At 42.1% G+C, this 24,274-nt stretch overlaps 1 protein-coding gene across 3 annotated transcripts in view; it reads left to right on the forward strand.

The window, feature by feature from the left end:
• Window positions 1-7,122: 7,122 nt before the first annotated feature.
• Window positions 7,123-24,274, forward strand: part of WWC3 (WWC family member 3) — a gene marked incomplete at its 5' end in the record, with an annotated part of 103,821 nt that continues 86,669 nt past the window's right edge. For all 3 annotated transcript variants that reach the window (XM_082305142.1, XM_082305143.1, XM_082305144.1), the window contains one exon: window positions 7,123-7,331. In XM_082305142.1, the coding sequence (XP_082161268.1) occupies window positions 7,123-7,331 (209 nt within the window). The remainder of the gene's footprint in view (window positions 7,332-24,274) is intronic.

The following is a 24,274-nucleotide window of genomic DNA, read 5'->3' on the forward strand; positions in this document are numbered from 1 at the left end:
TCAAATCTAGCACCCACCATCTCGTCCTCCAGCGTTCGGGTCCTCTAGGTCAGTTCCACCCTCTCTTCCACCATCCCGTTTTATTTTGGGCCCATGACAAGTCTGATCTCAGACTGAATCTGTTTCTCAACATCATTATTTTTTTAATAAAAATTAACAGCAGCATGAGTAATGAGGCAGAAGGAATAATAACGTGCCAGTATACCATCATACTGCAAATGGTTTGAACCATTAAAGCCTTCCAGGTCCTCTGTGGCCAATTGCAAAGACCTGGATGGAGGAGGGAAAAACAATGGTATTCTGCCAGGAGAAGCTGTTAAATTCCTGTGAGTGAATGTGGTCCTGACTTAATTACCACTTCCAAGAGCCTATTTATAGTTGTCTGGGAAAGCACTTAAGTGAAATACGCTTAAGTTTGCAAATAGAATAAGTGGGTGAGTATTCACAGTGAAGACAGAGATGAGAGAGAGGCGACTGTGGAGTAACTACCCCCTACCCTCTCAAGCCCTGTGGTGGGATGTTAGAGCAGGAGTTTTATATTGACTGAACTAGCTTGATGACTCATCAGATCCCTACAGAGAATTTCAAAAATCTAAAATTTTAAATGTTGTGCAATTTATGCACAATTCATGATGGGCTTCAAACTTGAAAATTGACTGGGACAGAATGTACCACAGGAAGGTACATGAAAAATTTCTTGTGTCTCCATGAGAAAAAAAATTAAAAACTTTTCATAATTATAAACATCCTAAATGCTTTGATAGACAAAAATGCTGAATCTGGGCATTTAAATGGTTGGCAAGCTGGGGTGTAGCATGAAGAATGGGATTTGTCCAGGGGAACGTGGTCAGTGGGATCTCCTGAGTACGAGCACTTGGACTGTTCAAAGCAAATACTACTGACAGCTGATAAATAAGTCAAGTGAAACGTTATATTAGGAATGATAAAGAGAAATTCACATTGCCTTTATCCCGGGCCTTTTAGAGACAAATGAGTAGGTGCCATGAAATGGAGGATTAGAAAGGGATACGCAAGCTGGACGTAAGCAGGCCCGCACACTCAGAGGAATTGATCTATATTTAAATCTATTGCTACTGTTATTTAATATCTAACTTCTGTATATTTCATAACTTTTCTGTTTGCAGCTACTATAGTCTTATTAAGCTGTGAAACCTAGAGGAGTATATCTTACTGTTTCTACATAATTTGGTTTCTTTCTTTAAAATTTGCTGTTCAATAATTCCACCTATATACCGTGTATTAAATCAGTGTCATAAATGAAGAATTTTTCATGCCACAGAATTTCAAATGTGCACATTATATACATATTTCAATGTTTTATGGGCATAATTATATGAGAAAAAATAGTTGTGTATACATTTCATTGCAGTGAGTATCTAAGCACTTAATTTGCATTCATTCAAAGGCTAACCACACCCTTAACACTCGAACTAAAAATACTGTAAGGCACTATTCTCTTCATGTGCCCAGATGTACTGTCTATTTGTCATCTACCTCCCGTGTCATCTGTGCATACTGTGCACTATGGCAATGCAGCTCTTTATGCCATTTCCCTACTGGGAAGGGAAGCACCAAACAATACCTTGGTATTATTTCCTTGGCTGGATGTGGACTACTGACCCAAAGACCGTGACTACAGACCTTCCATGGTCCACTTAATTGGAATTACTATGAAGAAAAGAAGCAGGGGGGAAAATATCAATGACTACAAAAGGCTTGTAGGACTACTTTTCCTTTTCTCAGATGGACTTCTTGCTGCAGAATGAATAAATCTTCCCCTATATACATGTGTCTTGATAAAACATGCTTGTTTATGAAATCTTGCAGTTACACTTTGTGTTAGATTCAGACTTCTCCACTGTTTTTTTCCCACCAATTTGGAATTTTCAGTCTATTTTCTATGTGGAAATACCCTGCCTCAAGACGAGCATCTTACCAGACCTGCTCAGTGTGTAGAGGGACAGACTTGCTTCCTTCACACGTACACAGACACCAGCTCCCTCCTCTGTCTCCCACCCTGAAAGGCCTCAGGGATTTTGCATTTCTGCTTTCCATCCCGGCACCCTGCACATCTATAGCTGAGCCAGAGAATGATCATCGACAGACCCTCTATTCCCAGAGCCCGGCTCTTGGCTGCTGACAGCAAGCGAGGGTTGAGGGTTTGCTACTCTTCGTTCCCCTGAAGTGGCTAACTTGATCACGCTTCCTACTACATACCGTATCTCTCTGTGTCATCTATTATGCCATCCCTGAACCCGTAGGTAATCCACAGGGACTGGCGCTTGTCCAGTTCCCCTTCCATGCCATCTCAATTGCTACCCCTACGGAAGGGCCAATGTCCCACCTTGTTCCACATACTTAAACCCAAGTGCCAGATCTCTCTTTTGCCCAGCGATCCTCTGAAGGAACTGCAGACACCGCACCAGCTTGTGGCTGCAAAAGCGGCGCGGGCAGCCTGGTTTCCACCACCCTGGAGCATGCTTGAATCTCTGTATGGCAGCCCAAGGAGAGCCTTCCCTCGAGACAGATTTCTCAGCCGTAAAGCAATTCAACCAGCTAATAGGTTGTCATATGCAGCATGTAGATTTATTTGTCTTGGAGATATGTGTACGTGTATATGTGTGTGCATCTTTATCTCTGATTTATCTTTATATTTTTACATACGTTTGTGTGTGGTGAACAGAAGAGACCTAGAGGGACAGAGCTAATATGACCCAGTCTCTTATGAACCTTTTATTCTGTTGGATATGGGAAGAGTAGCAAGCCCCAGCTTGCAGGACGAGCGTGATAGCTGGCCATCAGAAGGACAATGATGATGAAGAAGCCTTCGCTTTGCCATTCCAGGAGACATCTATGATGACAGAGAAGTGACAATTTTTAGTTAGGTGTGAGGGCAGTATAATGGATCCACACAGGCTAGAAGATATGGGAAATGGGAAACAAATTGCAAATAAGTGCTCACACTAGAAGAGGAGGATGGAGTTGTTATACACAACGAGATAACAGTTCTGACTGGCTTCCATTTTCCAGGAATTGTAAGAAAGAAGTGGAGTGCCAAAATGAGGTTGGGATTTTTATGCAGAATTAAGGGCTTTTCCTGTGGACAGTAGGAAAGTTGGAACTTGTTATCTACAACCTACAGCGGGAAATGTTATCTACATTTTCTATGGAAAATGTTGTGATATCAATTATGAACCTGGGTATAAGAGTATGTATAACTGAGATGCGTAGGTAGAATCGGTGATTATAAACACTGAAGATGGCAAGGGAGGGTACATGAAGAAAAGCTACTTATGTAATTTTAAGTTAATGGGAATAGGTGTGCCCGAGGAATGAGTGAATATGTGAGCAATGTTTGTGGGTGGAAAAAATGGAAGGAAAGGAAAACAGGTGTGGAACGAAGGTGTGTGAAATACATGAGAATTGAGATCTGTATTATGGATATATGGAAAAGATATGAGACAAGGGACTGATGTAAATTTACATAGATATACCTTTATATGAAATATGTATTGGCACTTGTGCAGATTGATTAAAATATGCACTGCAAGCATTTAATTTCCTGTGGCAGACTTCAGTCTCTTCTAAGTCTAAGTCTTCCATGTTATTACCTGTTCCATATTATGCAGCTTGTCTTTGCTTGGCAGGGAGGTTTCTTTCCGCAACCCAAAACAGAGAGATGCTGTGTTGCACCAGGTTCTCCATCCCTTTCGTTCCCTTTACCCTAATGAAGTATGACAGGCATGGAAGAGGAGAGAAAAGGAAAGTGAGGGAGCGGCGAGACAGCCTCGGGAGGGTTTCATTGTAGGGTAAGGATGGCACAGAATGCATTGCAAATTAGTGCTTTGGCATGAAAACTAAGTGACTTTTTCAGGTTGTTCTCTTCTTGCCTTTTCACGTTACTCAAAAATAATCCTTGGCTCCTGAATGCTTTGTTCATTTCCTCCCAAGGAACAGGCAGAAGGATGAGGTAACATCCGAGGAAGGGTACCATTCTGGCCTGAAAAATAATTGAGAGTTCCTGCCTGGCATCTTGGCGTGAGCATGCTGCACAGAGGGAGTTTCTATTCTCGTGAGGCAACTGCTAGCCCTACCATTTCCTACTGGTTACTGTAGGCAGCTCTGTGCACAGCTGGCTGGATTCTTGGAATCGGGTTTTTCAGCACCTTCATTCATGAGCATTTAAGAAGCTTCAGGTCCTAACTGAAGCTAATGATTTTTCTAAACACAGAGAGCCTAAAAGTTAAATCTGAAGTCTAGGACAATTTTAAATCTGAGGTTTTTAGGACATGTTCTCATGTTTAGCCTGCAAACTTTGCCCAGGCAGAATCTAAGGATTTTTTTCACGTTTGCTCAAGATTTAGGGAGATGTATCATCAGTTGCAGAAGCAGCTACAGTGCACCTGAAAATCTTTGACCTGTCCTTTACATAGCAGCATATGCATCCTCAACTGCATTTATAATGAATCCATGAGATCCAGGCCACACTGGACATACAGCTCATGTTTTACACGGAACATGTGCATCGTAATTCTGCTTGAGAAACCACAGCCCAGCCAAGTCCTTTTCTGGCTCTAACCAGGAGCAATTTGCCAAAGTTCAGATAAGAATTTAGTCGAAGGGCTGCGACCTGAATGAAACATTCCACATTCAGTCCTGTCATTTTCCCTCTTGTCCACTGCTGCGTTGAGCTCCCCACCCCCATCTGAAATCTTTTTGCTGCCTCCATGGTCAGTCCCACGCGGTTTTTGCAGCCTCCGTCTGTAGGTTCTTCACTGAAGCTCGACCCTCTCTTGGGACTCTGGGGACTGATGAGGAAGAACCAGCCCATGTTGGAGGGCGATGCTGCACGTATCCTCAGCAGGGCTAATTAGCCTTAGTGGATTATTATAGCAACCTGGCGCTACTGCTTCCAGGTATTATGAACTAGTCCAGTGTCTTGGCATGGTGCTGCGCTCTGCAGACATTGTGCTAAGGTAATTGCTGCAAGGACATTAAAAGCAATAAAGGGAGAGTTGAGCTGTGGTGCACAGAGTACAGTTTTGTTTTTTTTAAACAAGAAAATCCAGTGTCCCAAAACATTGTTAATATAGACCCGGGCCATTTAAGAATACCTACCTCTGCTAAATAAAACCTCTGAAAATCTTGGAGACATACTTAATAGAAACTGCAACCACTGAAAAATAGAGACTTTGTATTGTGCCTTAACTCTGCTCTCTTTGAAATAGCCTCAAATACCCGTAACACACAAGCAGCACCTTGCTCCTGGAGATACTGCTGAGCTTTCCGGACCACACGAGACAGCCTAACACCCGGTGTTTGCTGAAGCAAAACCTCTCTTGAGATGAGCTGAGCCAAACATAGCCTGTCATGCTTTTGAAGGTCAGATCTACCCCTTCGCATTTGCTAAATTTTATACCACATTTTTAATCTACTTCACCACTGCCCTCAGAGCTTCATACACTGCTTTGCTTTCATCACTGAACCCACATATTACTCTCTTGTCACACCTCACTGCTGACGATAGCCCTGGTAAGAAGACTCCAGTCTACTACTATTGAAATGACCTATGAAACGTAGGTAAAACCCCTGATCTGTCCTATTATCTATACTGCCTCTCTCATGCACTGCTCTGTTCTTTGGTAACTAACGGTCTGGTGGTGGTGGTGGGGGAATAAAAGAAAGAGAGAGAGAAAGGCCTAAGAAGTCAGGAGCAAAGGTCCTCTAATTTCCTGCATTTATAACCACACTGCAGCAATTAATGTTCATATAGCTGTAACTTAAAACAGTGAATGCAAGTGGAACATAATTGGAATTGCAATATAATCCCTGGCGGGGTATTGCCAGTTTCAGGGGGCTGAGTTAAGGTTGTTTGAGAATATATTGTTAACTCCTTTCCTAGTTTTCAGCAGCTTAGCCTGCATTACCTTAACCCTTTATTTCCAGATTTTCAAAGGTTTAGCTGAAGTCAGCATCCTGGAAAGGCACGGAGTACCACAGGTCAACTTGAAGTCTGTTCTAACTAAGTTTCTGGGAATTTAATTCTAGGTGGTAGCTGGGACTGTGCGTTGTGGTCTCCAGCAGGCTCGGGTCAAATCAGACACAGCCGCTTTCTGCTCTACAGGATGAGGTTAAGGGACCGGGCTGAGACATCAGGGGAGTCGGATGTGTAATTTTCCACGATACATGACCCAAGCATCAGTACAGCACGATGGCTGTGACTCGTGTGGTCTTCAACACCTCCATCATCTTCCCTGGCCCTGCAGGGGACCTCTGCCCCTTCCCCGCATCCCCACACACATCCACTTTGCTCAGCACCCCCGAGGCTTTTCGGGTGGGCACCGCGGGATGCATTTTCCTTCGCCCCCCCGCCCCGGTCCCCAAGGGGCCGTGGCAGAGCACAAGCCCCGGGGCGGGGCGGGTCGGGCCCCGGTGGGGCCGCAGCCACCTTCCCCCGGCCCGGGCCCAGGCCGGCGGGCTGCCGCCCTCTCTCCCCAGCCGACGTGTCTGGGTTTGGGCCTGGCTTCCGCGGCGCGGGGTGCGGCCGCCCGGCCGGGCCCCGCCGCTTCCCTCCTCCCCCGCGGGCCGGGCCGGGGGAAGGGGCCGGGGCGGGAGGACCCTGCCGCCCCGGCCCTTCGCGGCGTGGGAACAGCCAGGCGGGGCGGAGGCGGGGGCCGGGCCCTGGCGGAGGGAGGGAGGGAAGATGGCCGGGGCCGGCGCCGGGCGGGAGCGGGGGGAGGCGACGGCGGGGCGCTGCTGAGCGGCGGGGCGGGGGCGCTCGGGCCGGCGGGCCGAGCTCGGGGGCTGGGAGCCGCGGCGGAGCGGGGCAGGTCCCGGGCGGGGTTAGGAAGCGCGGCGGGGCTGGTCCCGGCGCGGAGCGGGGCTGGCGCGGGGGAGGATGAGCCCGGCGCGGCGCAGCCGGAGCCGCCCGAGTCCCGCTCCCTGCGGGGCCGCCTGTTAGTGCTGGAGGAGGAGGAGGAAGAGGAGGCGGCGGCGGGCGGCCGCGGCCCGGGCGGGACGGGAGCTGCCCCGGCGGCGGGCGGGGAGCGGGTTTCGACCGGAGCTGGGCGGCGGCGGCGGCGGCCCGGCGGCGGAGCGGCCATGCCGTGGTTGAGCGGCGGGCGGCGGCGGCGGCAGCAGCAAGTGGCGGCGGGACAGGGCGGCGGGCCGCCGGCGGGCGGGCAGCGGGGCCGGGAGAGCTCGGAGCTACCGCTGCCCGCCGGCTGGGAGGAAGCGAGGGACTTCGACGGGCGAGTCTTTTACATCGACCATAACACCCGGCAGACCTCGTGGATCGACCCCCGGGACAGGTAAGGGGCGGGAGCCGCCGGCGGACGAGGGAGATCCCGGGGGAAGGAGGGCCCGAGCTGGGTTCACCCCGCCGCCGAGGGGGAGAGGGCGCGCAGAGAGGGGGACGGGGAGGCCTCGGAGAGGCCTCCCCGTCCCCCTCTCTGCGCGCCCTCTCCCCCTCGGCGGCCGGGCCGGGCCCGTCGGCGACATTTTCCTTCCCCCGGCCCTGGCCGCGGGGAGGGTGTGGGCGGCGGGGCCGCCGGTGCCGCTGTCGGCGGGGCGCTCCGCCTCGCCTCGCTTGGCCCCGAGGCGGGAAGGCGGCCCGGGCTGGGGGGACCCTGTCACAGCGGCCCTCCTCGGCCGGTGCGTGTGGAGACCTGAGGGGCAGCCCCTGCCCCAGCGGCTGACGAGCTTTTGCCGCCCGTGTTAACGTTAAATTAGATCGCCAAAAAAAGGGGAAATTAAGGCTTTTTTGCCCGTGGTGGGTGCTCAGAGGAAGCGTTGTCTCTGTGCGGGGGGAAGATGGGCAGGCAGGGGCACACCGCCTGCGTTTGTACCCCTCAAACACTGGGCTGGCCCCACTGTAACCGAATGGCTCGGCCATCCTGATTTATTAGCCGGGCTGAACTAATTGGCAGCAGCAGGCTGGAGGCATGCTGAAGTAATTCGGTAGATTACCTCCTCATAAAAGATAACGCTGCGTGGAGGTAAGCAAACCGGTAAATTCCTGCAGTTAATTTGACAAATACGCGGTCTGCTACAAATTACCGTCTGCTGCGATGTTTCGGGATAGCGTTTTCCCGTCTCTCGGGCCTGGCGGTGCGTGGTAAGATTGGGTTAGGCCTTTTCGTTTTTAATTAAGGTGAATAAATACCAACAGGGTTTACATATTTCAGCAGAACGGCGTTATCAGCAGTATTGAGGCATTATAGCTTAAAACGGGGGGAAGCGTGGACGGTCCGTAGCGGGTACTGCCCGGTAAATACAACCTCGCTTGAAAGCGCTCGCCTAAAAATTTCCACGAGGAGTTAGCGAACACAAGTGTCAGTATTCGAGGTGTCTGCGAAATAAGAAACATATGTCTCTGTGTATACTTTTCTATATTAAACAATGTTTTTATAGTAAGTGAAAGTTGGACAAGGACAGTTTGAACCTCAGCCAGGGCTACCTTGCCAGAAGTATGCCTGGAATGTTAAGCAGGCCACAGAAACATTGAAGCACAGTCTGGGTTAAAGACTGTAGTAATTTGAGCGATTCCTGTCGTCTTGCACGATGATACATAACTGTTTAAATAGCCTAAATATTTACCTACCAGATCAAGATCTTTTGTCTCGTTATTTAGACGTACTTATGTGTGCACATATTTTTTTGCTGAGGCATTAAATATTTGTTAGTATGCTTTAGATAGCACATTTTTCTACAGCATGTATATGCGTTTTAATGTTAGCTTACTTGTGATATGCCGTTGTAAAGGTAACCGATGACATAACAATGTGTCTGTGGCTTCTCTGCCTGTCATCCTTCCCATTAAATTTCAGAGGGCATGTGGTTTTGTCTTCTGGAATATCTCGCATACAGACAATAATGAAAAAGATTTAGCTATTTACTACAGTGTTTAAATTCAGTTACCATTCAGCTTAAATAGTATTGCTAAAATGATGACTTCATGTTTTGAAGAAATAATTGAAATGCCACACGATGCTTGAAAATTTGTCTAAATATTTCACACCAGTGTTTAAACTTAGATTTATTTTTTTTCACATTGGGTAAGAACAGGCTGTAGAGCAGAGATTGAGACATTTACATTGGGACATATAGAAAAGACATGATGCTTTCATGAGCACGTATCACTATTTCTACAGCATTCAAATATGATTGCAGAGTTAATCTCTGGTTGAGAATAGACTACTGTTGTTACTTTGGTGAGACATGTGTGTTCTTCTGCGTAGTGGAAAGTGACCAGTCTTTCTGGTTTTTGTTGCAGCTATTCAGATTCCCAAGGGCAGCAGCAGAGTAGGAAAGGATCAGGTTAGTTGTGTTTTGCCAAAGTTTGGGAAGGAAAGGTCAGAGCAGCAGGGAAATGGTACCGAAGCTGCATTTTTGCAAAAAGAAGTTGAAAAAGTGGAGGGCAGAATAACCTACTTATACCTCAGCGTTTTGAGTTTGGCATAGAGTGACAGAGATCAGCCCCTCCATTTCTGTGTTTGAGTGGCTTCGTTTCTATCCAAGAGGAATTGGACAAAACTATGGGACCTCGGGCCGTGCTACACTTGATCAGGGCTCTGAGAATCAGCACCTCCAAGCTTTCCTATGGGCAGTAAGTCTCATAAGCATCCCCACAGGCTCCTCTTTCCCTGTAGCTGGCACTTAATAGTTTGTTTTTCTTTTCAGCATTCCCCGTGAGATTTCTCAGCCTTTTGTACAGTTTGGTTTGTGAATTTAATTTGAAGCAGTTATTTGATTAAAAAACAAAACAAAACCAAACCCAAAAATCTCCTGCCCCCCCCCCCCCCCCCCCAACGTTTTTCCCATTGAAGCCAAGAAGAGAAGGAAATACTAATTGGAGGAGTGTGAGGAAGGAGAAATGTGCTCTATAAAGGATTTTGGAGTTTGGAAAAGAGAAAGTGATGAGGGCAGGGGAGGTATGTCAAAATAATACAGAGTGAGAGGGGTTAAAGGACTCAGAAGTGGACACCTTATGATTTTCTGTGGTAAGAAAAAGTGGAATAAATGAAGAAAAAAGAGGGAGAATAGTAGAAGAGTGATAAAATGAGCAGATTTGAGAACTATCTTATCTTTAGTATCAAATCAGTGGTTAGGTTGGGGAAGATACTGCGTTGATCTGTGTGGATTGTGTGTAATGAATAGATTGTGGATGGTTGTCTGGCAGATCTGTAATCTCAGAATGGAGGCATTCAGTGCATGTTTTCATCTCAGGTAGTAGTCGTCTTTTATCTTAATAGATTGTAAGTTCTTCAAGGCAGCAAACTGCGTTTTTTTTATCTTGTGTTTGCACAGTACTTGCTGTATTGAGATTCTGGTCAATAACTGGGCATTGTAAATGATCTTATAAAAGACTGACTATGTTTGTGGTTGATACTGATGATCCTTGTGGCACCAAGGATCTTTTTACTGCTGCTGTTTGTTACAAGACCGTGTTTTCAAGTGATTAGAGCTTAGCCAAAACTGTTGGAGTTTGGCAGAAGCTTTCCAAGCTGGTGAGTCTTGTTAGATTTGTTGTATGTGGAAACTTCAGCTAAAATACAGTGTTGTTTTTTTGGAACAATGCTAGGGGAGAGGGAGTGTTTCCTTCAGCTTCTTAATGTGAGTTGTCTTGTTTGAAGATTTAAATAATCTTGTTTGGAGTGAGGATTTTAAACTCTGAAGGTGTAGCAGTCTTTTTGCATGGAGAAATCGTCCATTTGGGCCAAGTTGGGAGGCATTGAAAAAATCAGTATGGGCTGCGTAAAGACTTAGATTTTAGCAGCTGTGTTTGCAGAAACTTCCTGCAAGTTGGATTGGTATGTTAATTGAAATCAGGGAGTTTTTCTGTCCTGTGTCCTCATCAGCATCTTAATTCTGAGACCTAAAAGCTGCTTAATCTGAGCAGGAGAAAAACCTAGGTTGGAACAAGGAGTATGGGAACAAGTGGGGTTGGCCTTGGGATTTGACATAGAGGGGGAAATTTCGGTAGGTTATGGAAAGGAAAGCAATCAGGAGTTGGGGTTAGGGAGAAGGAGGATGGCACCTGAAGCATGGGAAGACAAAAGTAGGGGAACTGGACTGAAAACCAGTAGGGCAGGGAAAAACAGGTAAGGAGAAACCGGTCTGGTGAGGGTTCAGGGTGTGAGGGTGTCAGCTTCTTTCTTGGCTGTACAGGGAACCCCGAGAGAAAAGAAGGAGCGCTGAGTTTGGATGAGGAATCTTCGGAGTCAGAAAATACTCATGTGGGGCAGCATGCAAAGTCTAGATGAAGAAGGGAAGATAATTGGAAGGTGAAATATAAGAACTATGGGTGAAATGTGAGGATGGGGGTCAGGAAGTCTAAGACGTGCTGGACAAGGAGATGGATGAAAAATCAGAATTGTAGAGATTAGAAATAAGCAGGAAAGGCTAATGGGCTTGACACAAGGGGTCAGCTTGAGAAAGTCACCAGGCAGGTATCTATGTTATTAGGGGTGCAGAGTAGAAATGCTCAAGTGAGTAATGGGCAGAAAAGTCCAGAAGTGCTGGCTGGTTTTTGCTGAACTATTTCAGGACTCCTTGTTCTCATCATTTATTTGCTTTTGGCAAATGTCTGTATTACCCAATTTGCCTGTTCTCTCTGTGGGGTAGGACAAAGACAGTCCATTACTACTGTTTCCTCTGTTACGGCAAGTGGCAAAGCGAGGTGTTAAACCCCTGTGCCAGTGTGATGCGGCACGATGTGATTTCTCTTTCCCCAGTTTGGTTTTATAAAGGAATGGGAGATTGCAAGCAAGAAGCTTAAATCAAGAGAATATTCATGTCAAATATTCAAAGCTAAAAAATTCCAGACTTGAGTCACTTTACTACTTCTTCTTTTGTATTAAGAGAGCATTTTTAGTGACAGACTACTTTTTCATATGTTTTCTTGCCTTATTTGATACATGGAGAGGAGCAACTCTGAGGCCAGATCAGAGGGCTGTGTAGATGAGAATCACTTCTATAGTCTTTTGCCAAAACTGGAAGATGTGCCTCTCACTAGTGAGGCAAAGGATCTTTTGGCACAGCAGCATGCGATATGGTTAGAAAGGCAGCGGCCTCTTTGTGAAGGCAAGGGGATATGTCCTAGAGTATTGGAATGTATCTCTCCAGTTGACATTACTCAGCAACCCAAAGACAATCAGAAGAAGCGTTTAAATAAAGATTTTTCACAAACAGCATTTCTTTGGGCCTGGCTTAAACCCCTACACTGAGAGTCGCAATTAGTGTCATTCAGTATTAGAATTCAAATACTTCTATTCCAAAGCATCAGAAAGATGAAGGCAACAGAATAGTTAGTACCACTGCCATTTTTGAAAGTTTGCTTCAAGTTTGTGTGTGTTTTCAGACTTTGCGCATTTACTTCCTTTTTGTTGTATTTTGATTATCAACTCTGTTAACTCACAATTTTGTTCTGAACTAATACTATTTGTGGAATGGGAAGAAAACAAAGTGATTATTGATCGTCATTTTAATATTCCTTCTGAAAATACTACGATGACTAGACAGATTTAAATCACATGCTTTATTTGACTATGATGCAGACTGTTAATGTAAAACATAAAATGTAACCTATAGGATATAGAAATGTATTTTTGGAAGTGATGCTTTGAAAATGTTTAAAGGGGAGCAGAACTACTGAAATACTAATTTGGTTGTGATTTTATAAATTGGCTCTCTAGGCTGTCGGTGCCAAGCTCACATGAGATGGAGATGGTTTTAAAGGAAAAAAAAAAAAATTGAATGAGTCTGAATCTGGAAAATATGCTCTCCCATGAGAGCAAAAGAGCTGAATTTCTTCAGTTGAAGAGGCGTTTAAGAAGTCGTTTGAGTACTGTTCATAAAAAGAGATGATACCAGAGGCTTTGGACCTCTCTTCTTTAGTAGATTTATAATAATATCTGATAGTCAGAAGGTGAGACCAGAAATATGATATGTTTTTAATAATAAGAGATATTAAATGTCGGAGTAGTTATTCTACTCCTTTAGCTCTCTAGATGAAATTATCTAGTTCAATTTTTTTCTGCCTGATTAAGTCAGCTATTGCTTGAAGTCCCATTGTCTATGACCATCTATTTTTACTGCCTCCATTGCATGATATATCATTTGACCTATATATAATATATATAGCTAAATATATCTCATAAGGATTGGCAGAGTAGCCATCCTTTCATTAGAAAGTGGAGAGCTTCTCTATCTGGTTGTTCCTCTGAACACAGCAAGGAAGAAAGCCTATTTATCCCTGCCACTTGAGGCATCTGGGTCACTGCAGTTGCATCATTTGATTACCTCAAGTTAGCAGTAAATACAGTGGACTTGATAGAATTTATATTAAAAGCATTGCGTATAGAGTAGTACTTGAGATCCAGATGTTTTGAATTTTCTGTGCAAATGTCAAGCCTGGATGCAGCCACAGCATGGATGGGAAAGCTATGCAGCTGCGCAACTGCTCTCCTGGCATGCAGCTGGGAATACATGCTCTGCAGCACGTGGTGTTAAGAAAGGGCTGCGGTGCCCTGAGCCTCTCTGGGCAATCTCCGCGTCTTTGTACTTTAGTTCTTGTTCAGAATAATTCAGTAATATTTTTAAAGCCATGCTGTAGCTGACATTTGTTTTGAAAGTTTCATGTACATATATGCCATGATAAATCTACTTCTTTGCCTTTCAGGAGGGAGATACATTCAAATTTTTTTTTTTTCATCCTGGCTGGTAGGTCTTCAGACAGGCAGATATTTAACTTTATATTGTGAATGACTTCCATGGAAATATTTGTGATTAAAAATGAATGTAGGTGCACGCATCCTAGAATTAATGTTCATTGGTATTAGGTATGTTTTTCAAGCTGAGTCTTCTGTTTGATTGATACATTCTAATAACAAGTAACTGTTAATCAGCTGATTCAAGGTAAATAATTTTAAGTTACTGCCTTTTTTTTTTTCCTTGATCTCAGCGCTCTGATTGAAATGTTTTCAAAAAGTAGCTTTTAATTTCTTGTCAGATTTATGTTGCTTGGGAAAAAAGCAATGCCTGTATGAACTGCGCATTCACGTTTTCTGATAAACTACTCTTATAATTCAACATTGTTAAAAGTGAGTTCTACGTCTCCAGTCATTGAGGATTATAAATGTTTTTAGTAGTGTTTCAGTGTCTCAGAAAGTAGAGGTGGGAGGCATCCCCTCTTTCCTTCTAAAGGTGAAAGGTTTTTCTTATAGTACTGTAGCAGTGAATTACGGTTTATTTAATTGGTTTTTACTGGTTAAAAGACATATATTTGAAAATCTGTCTTAGGGAGCGTAAAACTGCAAGACATAATGCATGTGTGCTAAAGCATCAGAACAGCTATTGAGCCACGGTAACCTCATTAACAAAAAAACGCTGTTAAGCTTCTTAACGTTTTTTTAAAGGTGAAGGTTTTTATGTGTGCATGTGTAGTTTTTACCTCTAAATGGAAGTATTTTCAGCAATTAGATAAGGAATGCAGACACCTGCCTTATTGTATTTGTGTGCATACTAGAAAGGACTAAATTAGCACTTGTGACTTCAGTGTGTTGGCAGATGTTATGAGGACTTTTTCTTGAAGGGTTCTGTGAGATGGTATTGACTGCCTCACGTACGAATTGGATCTTACAAACTGAGAAACGGTGATCTGTCGGATGTTGTCAGTGCTCAAAACTGTTGGAGAAGGTACTTTGCTATTTCTTCTATATATAAATCAACGTATATCTGAGTCAGTACAGGCATAATGGTTGTATTTATTGTCATTAAACAGCACCAAGCATTGTTAAAAGAAAATCGGGTATTTGTATTAACATATCTTCTAAAGGGTGTTGGGGGGGAAGTGTCTGCTTTTCAGGATCTATAATCTGTACATGTGAGAATGCAAGGTTTGAAATGTCACAAGGCTAGGGCTGGGTTTTAAGTTCTATTATCTGGAGAAAAAAATTCCTTGCTAGGCTTGGATTCTAGTGATAAGGTTAGTTTGAGAGATAACAACTTAGTGTTTTTAGTGAATGTAAATATAGTGACAGCACTGTGCAAACATAAGAACAAATGACTTGTAGGCAATAAAAAAAATTTAGAAACTTGTCTGTAGCAAAGTCCTGTTAACAAGCTTCATAGAGGTGCGTGTTAAATATAATGTTGGTTTATAATTTTGTGTTGTTTACCGGAAGGCAGAGCTTTGTAAAGTTGTATGTGAGGCCGAACAGAAGTATCAAGTTGATATTTTGGTGAAACAAAGTAAAACTAATACTTTTCTGCCTACAGTTAAAAATAGAACTTCCTGAATATCTTATCTGCTGCAGATGTGACAGTTCACATTCACCAGCAAAGCCAGCCAGTATCGCAGCTTTTAAGTAATCTTCAACTTGTTTCTGGTTGAAAGAATCTAGCTAAAGAAAACATGCCTTAGGTACTTTTCCTACCTCTCCGCCTGCCCTGGCAGAGCAGCCTGCACGCTCAGCAAGGTTTCGCAATGCAGCACCCTTGAGCTACTGGTTAGCTGCTGCCAAAAGCAGCAGTGTCCTCCCTGCCAGCCGCATGGTCTCGCCCCGCTCTTGCATTGGTACCAGAGCTTATCCGACCTCACGGTAAGATGAATTAGCAAAAAAACCCTATGCAGTATTTCATTTGTCTCTTTTTGGGGAGGGTAGTTTTCAGCCGGTTTAGTTTCCTAAGCTGACTTACCTTCAGGGCAGATAGGTATTTAAGTGGCTTATGTCAATTAAGTTTAGTTCAATAAGGAATTGGCTTAGGCAAAAGTGATGAGTCAGTTTAAAACCTTCTTTGAGTAAATCCTCTTTGTGAATGGCAGTCCTGACTACTGATTTTTAGAATACCCCCATAGTAAAACAACATATCTCTAAATAAGCTTCAAGTTATGTTTAAAAGGAAGGATTCACCTTTCAGACGTAAGGCGGATGTGTAAAAGCCAACAGAAGTTGATTAAATAGGTGTCAGGGTCAGTTTTTCAGTTGAGTAGCAGCATTGAAGTGGCTATTAATAAGTGAGAGGGCTACAAGCGGCAGAACCGATTTGGGGACTGAGTTTGGGGTATTGGCAGCAGCTTGGAAACACGCATGAAAGGTTTGGTGAAGTCAGTGGTGAGCCTTGGCAGGGAGCAAAGCTGGTGCATGAGAATTGAACCTAGGACCAGATGGATGTCTGGGGAGGATATCGGCAGTGCAGTACCTCGGGGGTGTGTGTGAGAGGGAACTGGGTGTAAGATCAGCTAGGTATGGGGAGGATCTTGACAGTGGAGCACCTCCAAGGCGGATCTCAGTTGGGTGTAGAAGCATAGGGTGTAACTGGGGAAGGGTGGAGCATGAAGAGGCATGTCGAGGTAATGACAAAAACCACAGAGCAGCTATTGGGGGGACTTGGAAGATGGCTTTGTCACCAGCATCTGGAGCTATAACTCGTCAAAAGATAGTGACAGTGTGACTGGGGAATTTTTTGAGGGACCTGAATGGGTCAAGGTTGAAATTGCCAGGTTGTAGAGGAGGAGACTGTAATATTTGAATTAGATGAACAAGATTTTTGTCGCTGCTTATGGAGAGGAGCAGGGACTTTGTTGTATTTTTGCCTTGCTACCAATCCCAAGCCTATTTCATGGAGATAAATCCCACAGTTCTTAACTAGTTATCAGTGGCAAGGGAACGGGGATGTAGGCTTTGTTCTGCCATGCTACAAGGGTCTTGATCGTTTCTTGATTCTGTTCCAGATAGGAAAATTAATTTGGACTTAGTACAATTAGGGTGTGCTAAAAAAATGGCGAGACATGATCTGTCACTTTTAATGGCCCATTGAATCATTTGAGTCAGCCATTTAATAGAGCTAGCCTCCTGGCAAGGCATCCTTTAGATGTGTTGCATGATCGAATAAGCTGGAGTATTTCTCATTTTGTTTCTCTGCCTGTCTTTTTGTGGGTGTTTGCTAGAGTACGAGAGGCTCTAGCATTCAATGGTGAGCTTGGTGGTCTCCCTGTGGTTTGCAGGATGGGGGCAATTCTATACTGTAGTGTTAGCTCTCTTGGCTGAAGGAGCTGATTGCCATCAAGGGCTGAATTAGTGAATATCAAAAACTGAAGCAACTAGTTTTGTTTTTTTTTAATTTTTGTTTTCAAAGACTTTTCTATTTCAGTATATTTAATTGGCAATGGGACAAAAATAAAGTACAGTGATATCAACACCCTTGAACCAGCAACGGAGAATCAAAGGCTATCTTTCATAGCTTTCTGAAAGAGTTATTTTCAAGATGAAATATCTATGGAGAATCTTGTTGAAACTATTTTGATTTATATTGTACTTAGGCTGAAGCTCTTTCACACATGCAGTGATTAGGATTCCTTATGGCAAAATGCAAAGTTTTGTATCAAAGGTGAAAATGCATAATATTTCAAAATTGACTTATTTAATCTTGGATTACAGTTTAAACAGCTAAAAATAAGACTTTTAAAAAACCTTAACACACAACACATTCTTAGAAAGAGTGGCTTACCCATGTTTGGGAAGGCAGCTGAAGTACTGCATAATTGTCTAATTCTATAGCATAAACAAATTGTGACACACTTCTCAAAGGAGGATACAGTCCAAAGTTACTTGACTTGAACAGCAATTCCATGCATGCTTAAAAAGGAATTTCAGAATAAAAAGTAAACTGCCATTGTTTTGGGTTTTTTTTTTTTTTTTGGCAGTGTAGGGATAATTAGTAGATGGAGAAAGTATTGCATGTGTTTGGAAATTACTGTTTAAACACTTGTGTGTCTTCTCCTTCCCCCAGATTACATCTTTTGGATACGACTAAGGCTCACAGTATGAAACATATAATACGACACATAGGTAAAAATCCCTGAACCCCAAACTTCAGAATAAGTTAATATTATAATATTATAAAACAATAATAACCACAAATATAATATTATAATATTATAAAACAGTAATAACCACAAAACCCAAGAAAAATTGATTTAATGACCATCATGGCTGTTGGATGATATGTCAATTTTAGTAGTATCTAAATAGTCTCTAACACTATAATTGATGACTAACACAAATTAATGATAATAATCAGGTTATGAGCTAGAGAAAGCATAACTGACCTCTCCTTTGTGTAATAAAAAAATAATTGGAAATGCATGTAAAGACTGGAAATGCAATAGATAATTTGTCTAAATTCAGCTAAAGAACATGTATATTCATATTGCATGTTCACATGCGTATTTCCAACTGTATGTGTTGTACTGAGTGATGGCATTAAAAAAAGTGTACATACTTTGTATTGGTTTGAGTTGTCTTATCTTTGCTTTTCTGCCAGCTCATAGTTTATTCAAGGAGGAACCTAGCGGTGCTCTTGCGGTTATGGGTGTACTGAGATTTGTGAGAAATAGGCACCGTGTGCTCAAGATTCTGCACGGGCATTTGAATTCCACTTCTGTGTTTAATGTAGCTACTCAGTTGGGCCAACTAAATTACAGAAGTATTTGTTTAGAAAAATGTTTTCTAGTAACAGCTTGCAGAACAGATGGTTAAAAATGCTGTCCTTTGAAATGATGGTCCAATTTCTCATGTGTCTCGAGATTCCTTCGGGTAATCAAATACAGTCCTTCCCTAAATACACCTACACCTGTGAGCTTCCAGTTTCTTTGATAAAAGGAACATTTGATAATGTTTTAGACAGTGAATTCTTCTTTTAGAAGTACTTTGATAACCCATTATAGCCTATTTCTTAATCATAGTTTGATTTTTATGCTTCTATCTTGTCTGTATGGCAAAAGACATAGTTTTGACTAGATCTCTGTGTTTCACAGAGATTTCAAAAAATTGTTTTCCTCAAAAGGAAAGCAAAAGCTTTTTAATTAAAAATGGTCAGGTATTTTTGTATCAGCGTTATTTTGCATCTGAATTGGTTAGCCATAAATTTGTGTTGGCTCTAGGGGAACTTTGGGAGCAAATCTCATGTCATCAAGAGGAAGAACTGTTATGAAAACTTCTTTTTGATTTCACTCAGTTCTCAACCCTTGGAAACTGCAGCTTAATGCACACATGGTCCAGTATTTTAATGTACTTGTTTATAGCCAGGACTTCAGAAAGAAGTGACTCTCCAGTTACCTGTATCAAAAGTGGCTACAACATACTTATATAGGAGTCCAAGAAATAACAGATTTCTTAAGCCTTTTGCCTTTGTCAAGGGGAGCATGCACAGAGATGGAACAAGAGATCCTAGGGCTTGGCCTGATCCTTCCTTTCGTGTTGTTTGTATTTAATAGTTCTCTGCACTTTGGGAGTCTTCTGTGCTGATTCAGCTGAACTTCTTGATTTCTCATAACACTGTGTAATACACTGAATTTAAGAAGCATTTTTTTTATATTAATGAATGGCTAGTTTCAGGTAAGTCCCTTTAAACTGATCTGCAGTGTAGAGCATGATTACTGTTCTTGAAATGTGTTAGTTAAGTACCTTCTATTCAGGAAGATGATGAGGGGAAAAAATTAACTGCTCAACTCTGTATACTTTTCTTCAGCAGTGTTGAAGTGGTAGGTTGGGATTTTTTTGTTTTGTTTGGGTTGGCTTTGTTGTTTTTTTTTTTTTTTTTTTTAATGGGGTACAGCTGCAAATGTTTTTCCAAGAAATTGTGAAATAAACCCTTTAATTTTTGCTTTTCAAACAAATCTTTCCCTTTAGCCTATTTTTGGAGTAAAATGTCAAGATGTTTATGATCAGGCTGGCTCTTGGATTGTGATTGATCGATAATACTATGAAGATACTGTATTTCCACTTCCAGAAATTATTTTCCTATTGTAAAACACGCTGCTTTGCCAATTCCTGGTTGTCTTTTTAAATAGTTTTCTGTATGCGCTTGTATGAAGTTTTGGAGAAGTGTTACAACTTTCTTCAATGAACATGATAGCAGGCTTTCAGAGCAAAAAGCCTTTTTAGTCCATGAGCAGGTATCCAAACACAAATATGTAGGAAGGAGTAGTGGATGTTTTGTGCAATGTCATTTAATCAGGTCAAATTTCAGGAAACTTATCATCTACGGGATTTCTTACAGCTATAGTCTCAAGGCTTCTGTTGGTAAACATTAATTCTGACTTCACAATTTGGAAAGTTGGAGTTGAGAAATGTTTGTGGAAAATGATCTGTGGAAGATTTGCTGAGCCATGATTAGTTTTGGTTTTGTCTTGGTGTTTTGGTTTTTTGTTGGTTTTTTTTTTTTTCCCAAAGAAAAAGCACAGTAGTGTTTCCTATCATTGGCTGTGAATGGCACTCAGAACCTACTAATTCTTTGTACTGAATCTGTTCTTAGGGATTCAAGGGCATCTTAGGGAATTATCTATTACCTTAATTTTTAATGCATTTTCAGAAATCGCTTGTGGGAATTTGGGCACAAATTTTGATATCCCAACTTTTTCTCTTCTAGGAGTGTGTCTCATGTGCTTAGAAAAAAAGTCTTTAAGTTTTCCTGGAAGGGCATCTAAAAAAAACTTGAACGTTTCATTGAGCTTAGATGTAAACCTGTTTTCATGCTCGAAGCCAGGTCATAGGATGTCTTTCTATGACTTAATAAAAGGCAAAACACCAGATGGTTCATATGGATGAAGAGATATATATGTATATTTATTTTAAAAAAACGTTCATAAAAATTGTCATGGTATTCTGGAAATCTGACAGACTAGATAAAGCTCCAGTGATTATGGAAAATAGTCCATTTTTGTAAACTTCTCCCTTCTACTGAAATATCAAGTGCCTTGTACGTAGACCTTGTTACAGGTACAGCATGAATGCTCTTGTACCAGAGTATGCTGTAATATCGTGTTAGGCAAATTACTTCTGGGTGTAATCTTGTAGATCTGTCCGTGCCTGTTCAGGGCTTCTGTTCGGTAACAGAATGATGTAGCTGATCTCGTTCCCGGGACATCTGCCTGCTAGGAGATGTTCTGTTTCACGATATCTGCCAAACAACTCTAAGGCGATAATACACTTTCATTACTATTGACCAGGACTCAGTTTGGATCCTTCAGTTAAAGACTTTCTCTCTTTCCCTGGTTTCTGACTTGTGTGAAGCTTTTTGGCCACTACCTGATTCTTTTGGAAATAGTACCTGAAAGAGGATATTGATAATGTTTGTTCTTCTAATGCCTTACATGTCAGGGGTTCAGAATTTTTAAAAAGTTTTGTTGTTCTTGTTTTAAAATACAGCTGCATCATTTTATTGTTAAAACTTTGTGTAATAAATTTCTGGAATATTTCCTTTGTGTAATTATGTATGGTATGTGAACATCTGGGGTTTTTGAAGTTTTGTACATATGACCATTTGCCCACACTATTCTTCAGATATTTGTTTTATTCTTTCTGAAGTCAGTTGAGAAAAAAAATGATGTTTATTTTTTACGTTAATCACAACTGCAAGTTTCTTTTCTTTACATTTAGACTCTATGGAACATTTATAAAAGGCTTTTCTGTCCTCTTTAAAAAATAAATGACCCTGTGACCAAAACTCTGGTTCCATTAGGAACACCCCAAAACTGTGGATAGTGTCCTCGCTGTGGAAATTTTCTCCCCGCCCTTCAGTCCATGAATGGCGTTCTTTAAAATGCAAGTGTCTTGAGATCGTATGTTCATTTTTCTGTCTTTGGCTTTTTATGTAGGTGCTCTGAAGCTTATTTTTCAAAGTGGATGAAGATTTTAGTACTAATATCTGTATCCAGATATTTTTAGGATATGTCTCCTGTAAAGAAAAAAATGTTTTCCTGAGATGTTATACAGATTAATAGGCTCTTAAGGTAATGTGGTACATTATCTTAAAAATGAAATAGTTCTCCTGTAGTATGATTTCTGTCTCAAATTAAGAATACGTGGGGTTTTTTCTCCCCTTTAGTGAAGATGGTCAGATGTCCAGACTTTTACGAGAATAAATTCCAAATAGTTGTCAGAGCACTTTGGTTAAAGAGTTTCTGAATGTTTTAAGATACTACACTGGTAGAATTTGAAATACATGAATTCTGGTGGAGTTTTGGGGGTTTAAGTTTTGTTGTGGGTTTTGTTTTGTTTTGTTTAGTTTTTTAGGAGAAGGAAATCTGTGCTATGAATAGAATGCTAGTACAAGAGATTTTCCTTGAGTCCACGTTTTGCCCATTTTATATAGTCTCTGTATGCTAGCAGGCACGCTTTTAAAATGTTGGGGTGGTTTTGTTTTTTTTTTTTCCCCTGGTAAAAATAGCTGGCAGCTTATTGAAAAACAAGGCAGACCTGTGCCTCAAAATCCAAATGAAACTGCTGCTTAGATGAGGCTCTAAAGAGGGCATTTATATGTTGTGGAATGAATGGCATGCCTGCGCTAACTCCTGCAGGCCGGATATTTCCAAGGTATCAGACAGAGCTGTATGTACTGCTCTTTTTCCCCTTCAGATCCAAAGGTTTCTCCCTCGGCAAGGTCTGAAGGACCTCTGGCCCCAGTGGGGAGTGGGGGGTGGTGGGGGAAAGGAAAAAATGAGCAAGGTAACTGTATATGTGTGGGTTTGATTTTTATTCTTATTTTCCACCCAAAGTGTCCTGTGATGGTTCGTAGGCTCCTTGTACTTTGTGAGCTAGCGTTGTTTTTCTAATCATTGTTCTTTGAACAGTGTAGTTAGGAATTTCCTGTTCACGTTTTACTACAATGGTTTGTTTAAAATGATAGACCGCAGTCTTTTTCCTGACCTAAAACTAGATTAGCCTTGAATGTTGAAGAGAAGTCGGACAAATAAAGAGGATAGACTGTATTTGCTTATGTCATGGAGAGAGGCCTTTTAACCACGGGCTCAGTTATATCAAATACCACAAGTCATGTTTCTTAAATATTTATTAAGACAAATAAACATAGTATTGTATGAACTGGCACGTCTCCAAATTCCTCTCTCTCTGATTCTCATGGGTGGGTTGCTTTTAATCAGGAGAAATATTTTTAATCAAGACTCTGATATCTCCTGGATTACTGAATCCAGCGTTACCTCAGTTCTCCACTCCACACATGTACAAAGTACAACAAAAGAAGCCTCAGCAAAGTTTGAGTTATAAAATGCAGCAACAAACTGTCAGGAAATACACAAATTGGGAATAAACCTGTCTTTTCCCAATACATCTGGTGCCTGTGTTAAGGAAAAAGTAGTGTTGTCTTCTAATGTGTTGCCATATGTTTGCTTTCAAATTTGAGGAGGAAAATCTCCCAAGCCCAGCAGTGTTAGATGCAGAAGGAATTGCAGCATCCTTCTTATACAATTTATGTTTATTTAGGACAAGTTCCTTGTATAACACTGCTAATCTATGTAAATAGTGCACACCTGTATTGATGGAACAGTACAGGTAATAAGGCTATTGATTTTTATCTGCAAAGAGATAAAATCTCAGTGTTTAAAAACAATATATGACCTTCACTTTGGGCTTTTATTTTACAGAAAAATGACTGTAACATAAATTGTATTATGGCACGGCACAAAAGTTTTATCCAGTTTTGGAGGGATGACGTATTGCTCTGCCCGAGTTGGTTACTGACAAGTGTCAAATGTGTGAATATACACTTTATACAATGCTCTTGGGTATTTTTAGTGCAAGAATGTCTGTGAAAATGTGCATGTGAAATTCTGATAAACCTGCTAAATTAATTTTTCAAGCTGGGAGATGTCAGATTTGTAAGGTTGCAGAGTATATAGCTGATATGACACGCAGCCATGTCATTACAAGGGTGTTGCCAGTTAAAATACTCAGCTGTTATGGTATTTCCAGCTTAGCATCTAACTTTGTTCCACCCAGCAAATAGTCACATAAATAGGACTAGCTGTGCATTTTTAAAGGAAATATTTAATGTGTTTTTAAAGAAAATAACATTTGGAAGGGCAAATATTTGGGTAGCTTGCACGTGAATGTCTAGGGTAGGGCAGGGAGATGCCTTGCAGGGTACCGAGCTTGATGTGCTAAAGAAGCTCGCAGTAGATGCTATGTGGTGAACGTTGCCATTTATAGAAATCAGGTATTTCCGTGAGTACCGGAACTGAGGAAGTCTGGTTTCCTGTGGGTTTGTGTCCTACGACTGATTGACTTTGGTGTCTGGGAAGGTGAAAGTTCTGCCTGACGCTTTTTGCCTTGCATTTGGGGCATTTGCATCCACTTGCTCCCGAGCAGATTTTCTGATACCTGATTAGGTGTAAACATGGGCTTCTCGCTTTCTACTAGGCCTCCTACTTTCATAAACTTTCACAGGTATT

This window comes from Platalea leucorodia, assembly GCF_965183815.1.
Source record: "Platalea leucorodia genome assembly, chromosome: 2".
Classification (NCBI taxonomy): domain Eukaryota; kingdom Metazoa; phylum Chordata; class Aves; order Pelecaniformes; family Threskiornithidae; genus Platalea; species Platalea leucorodia.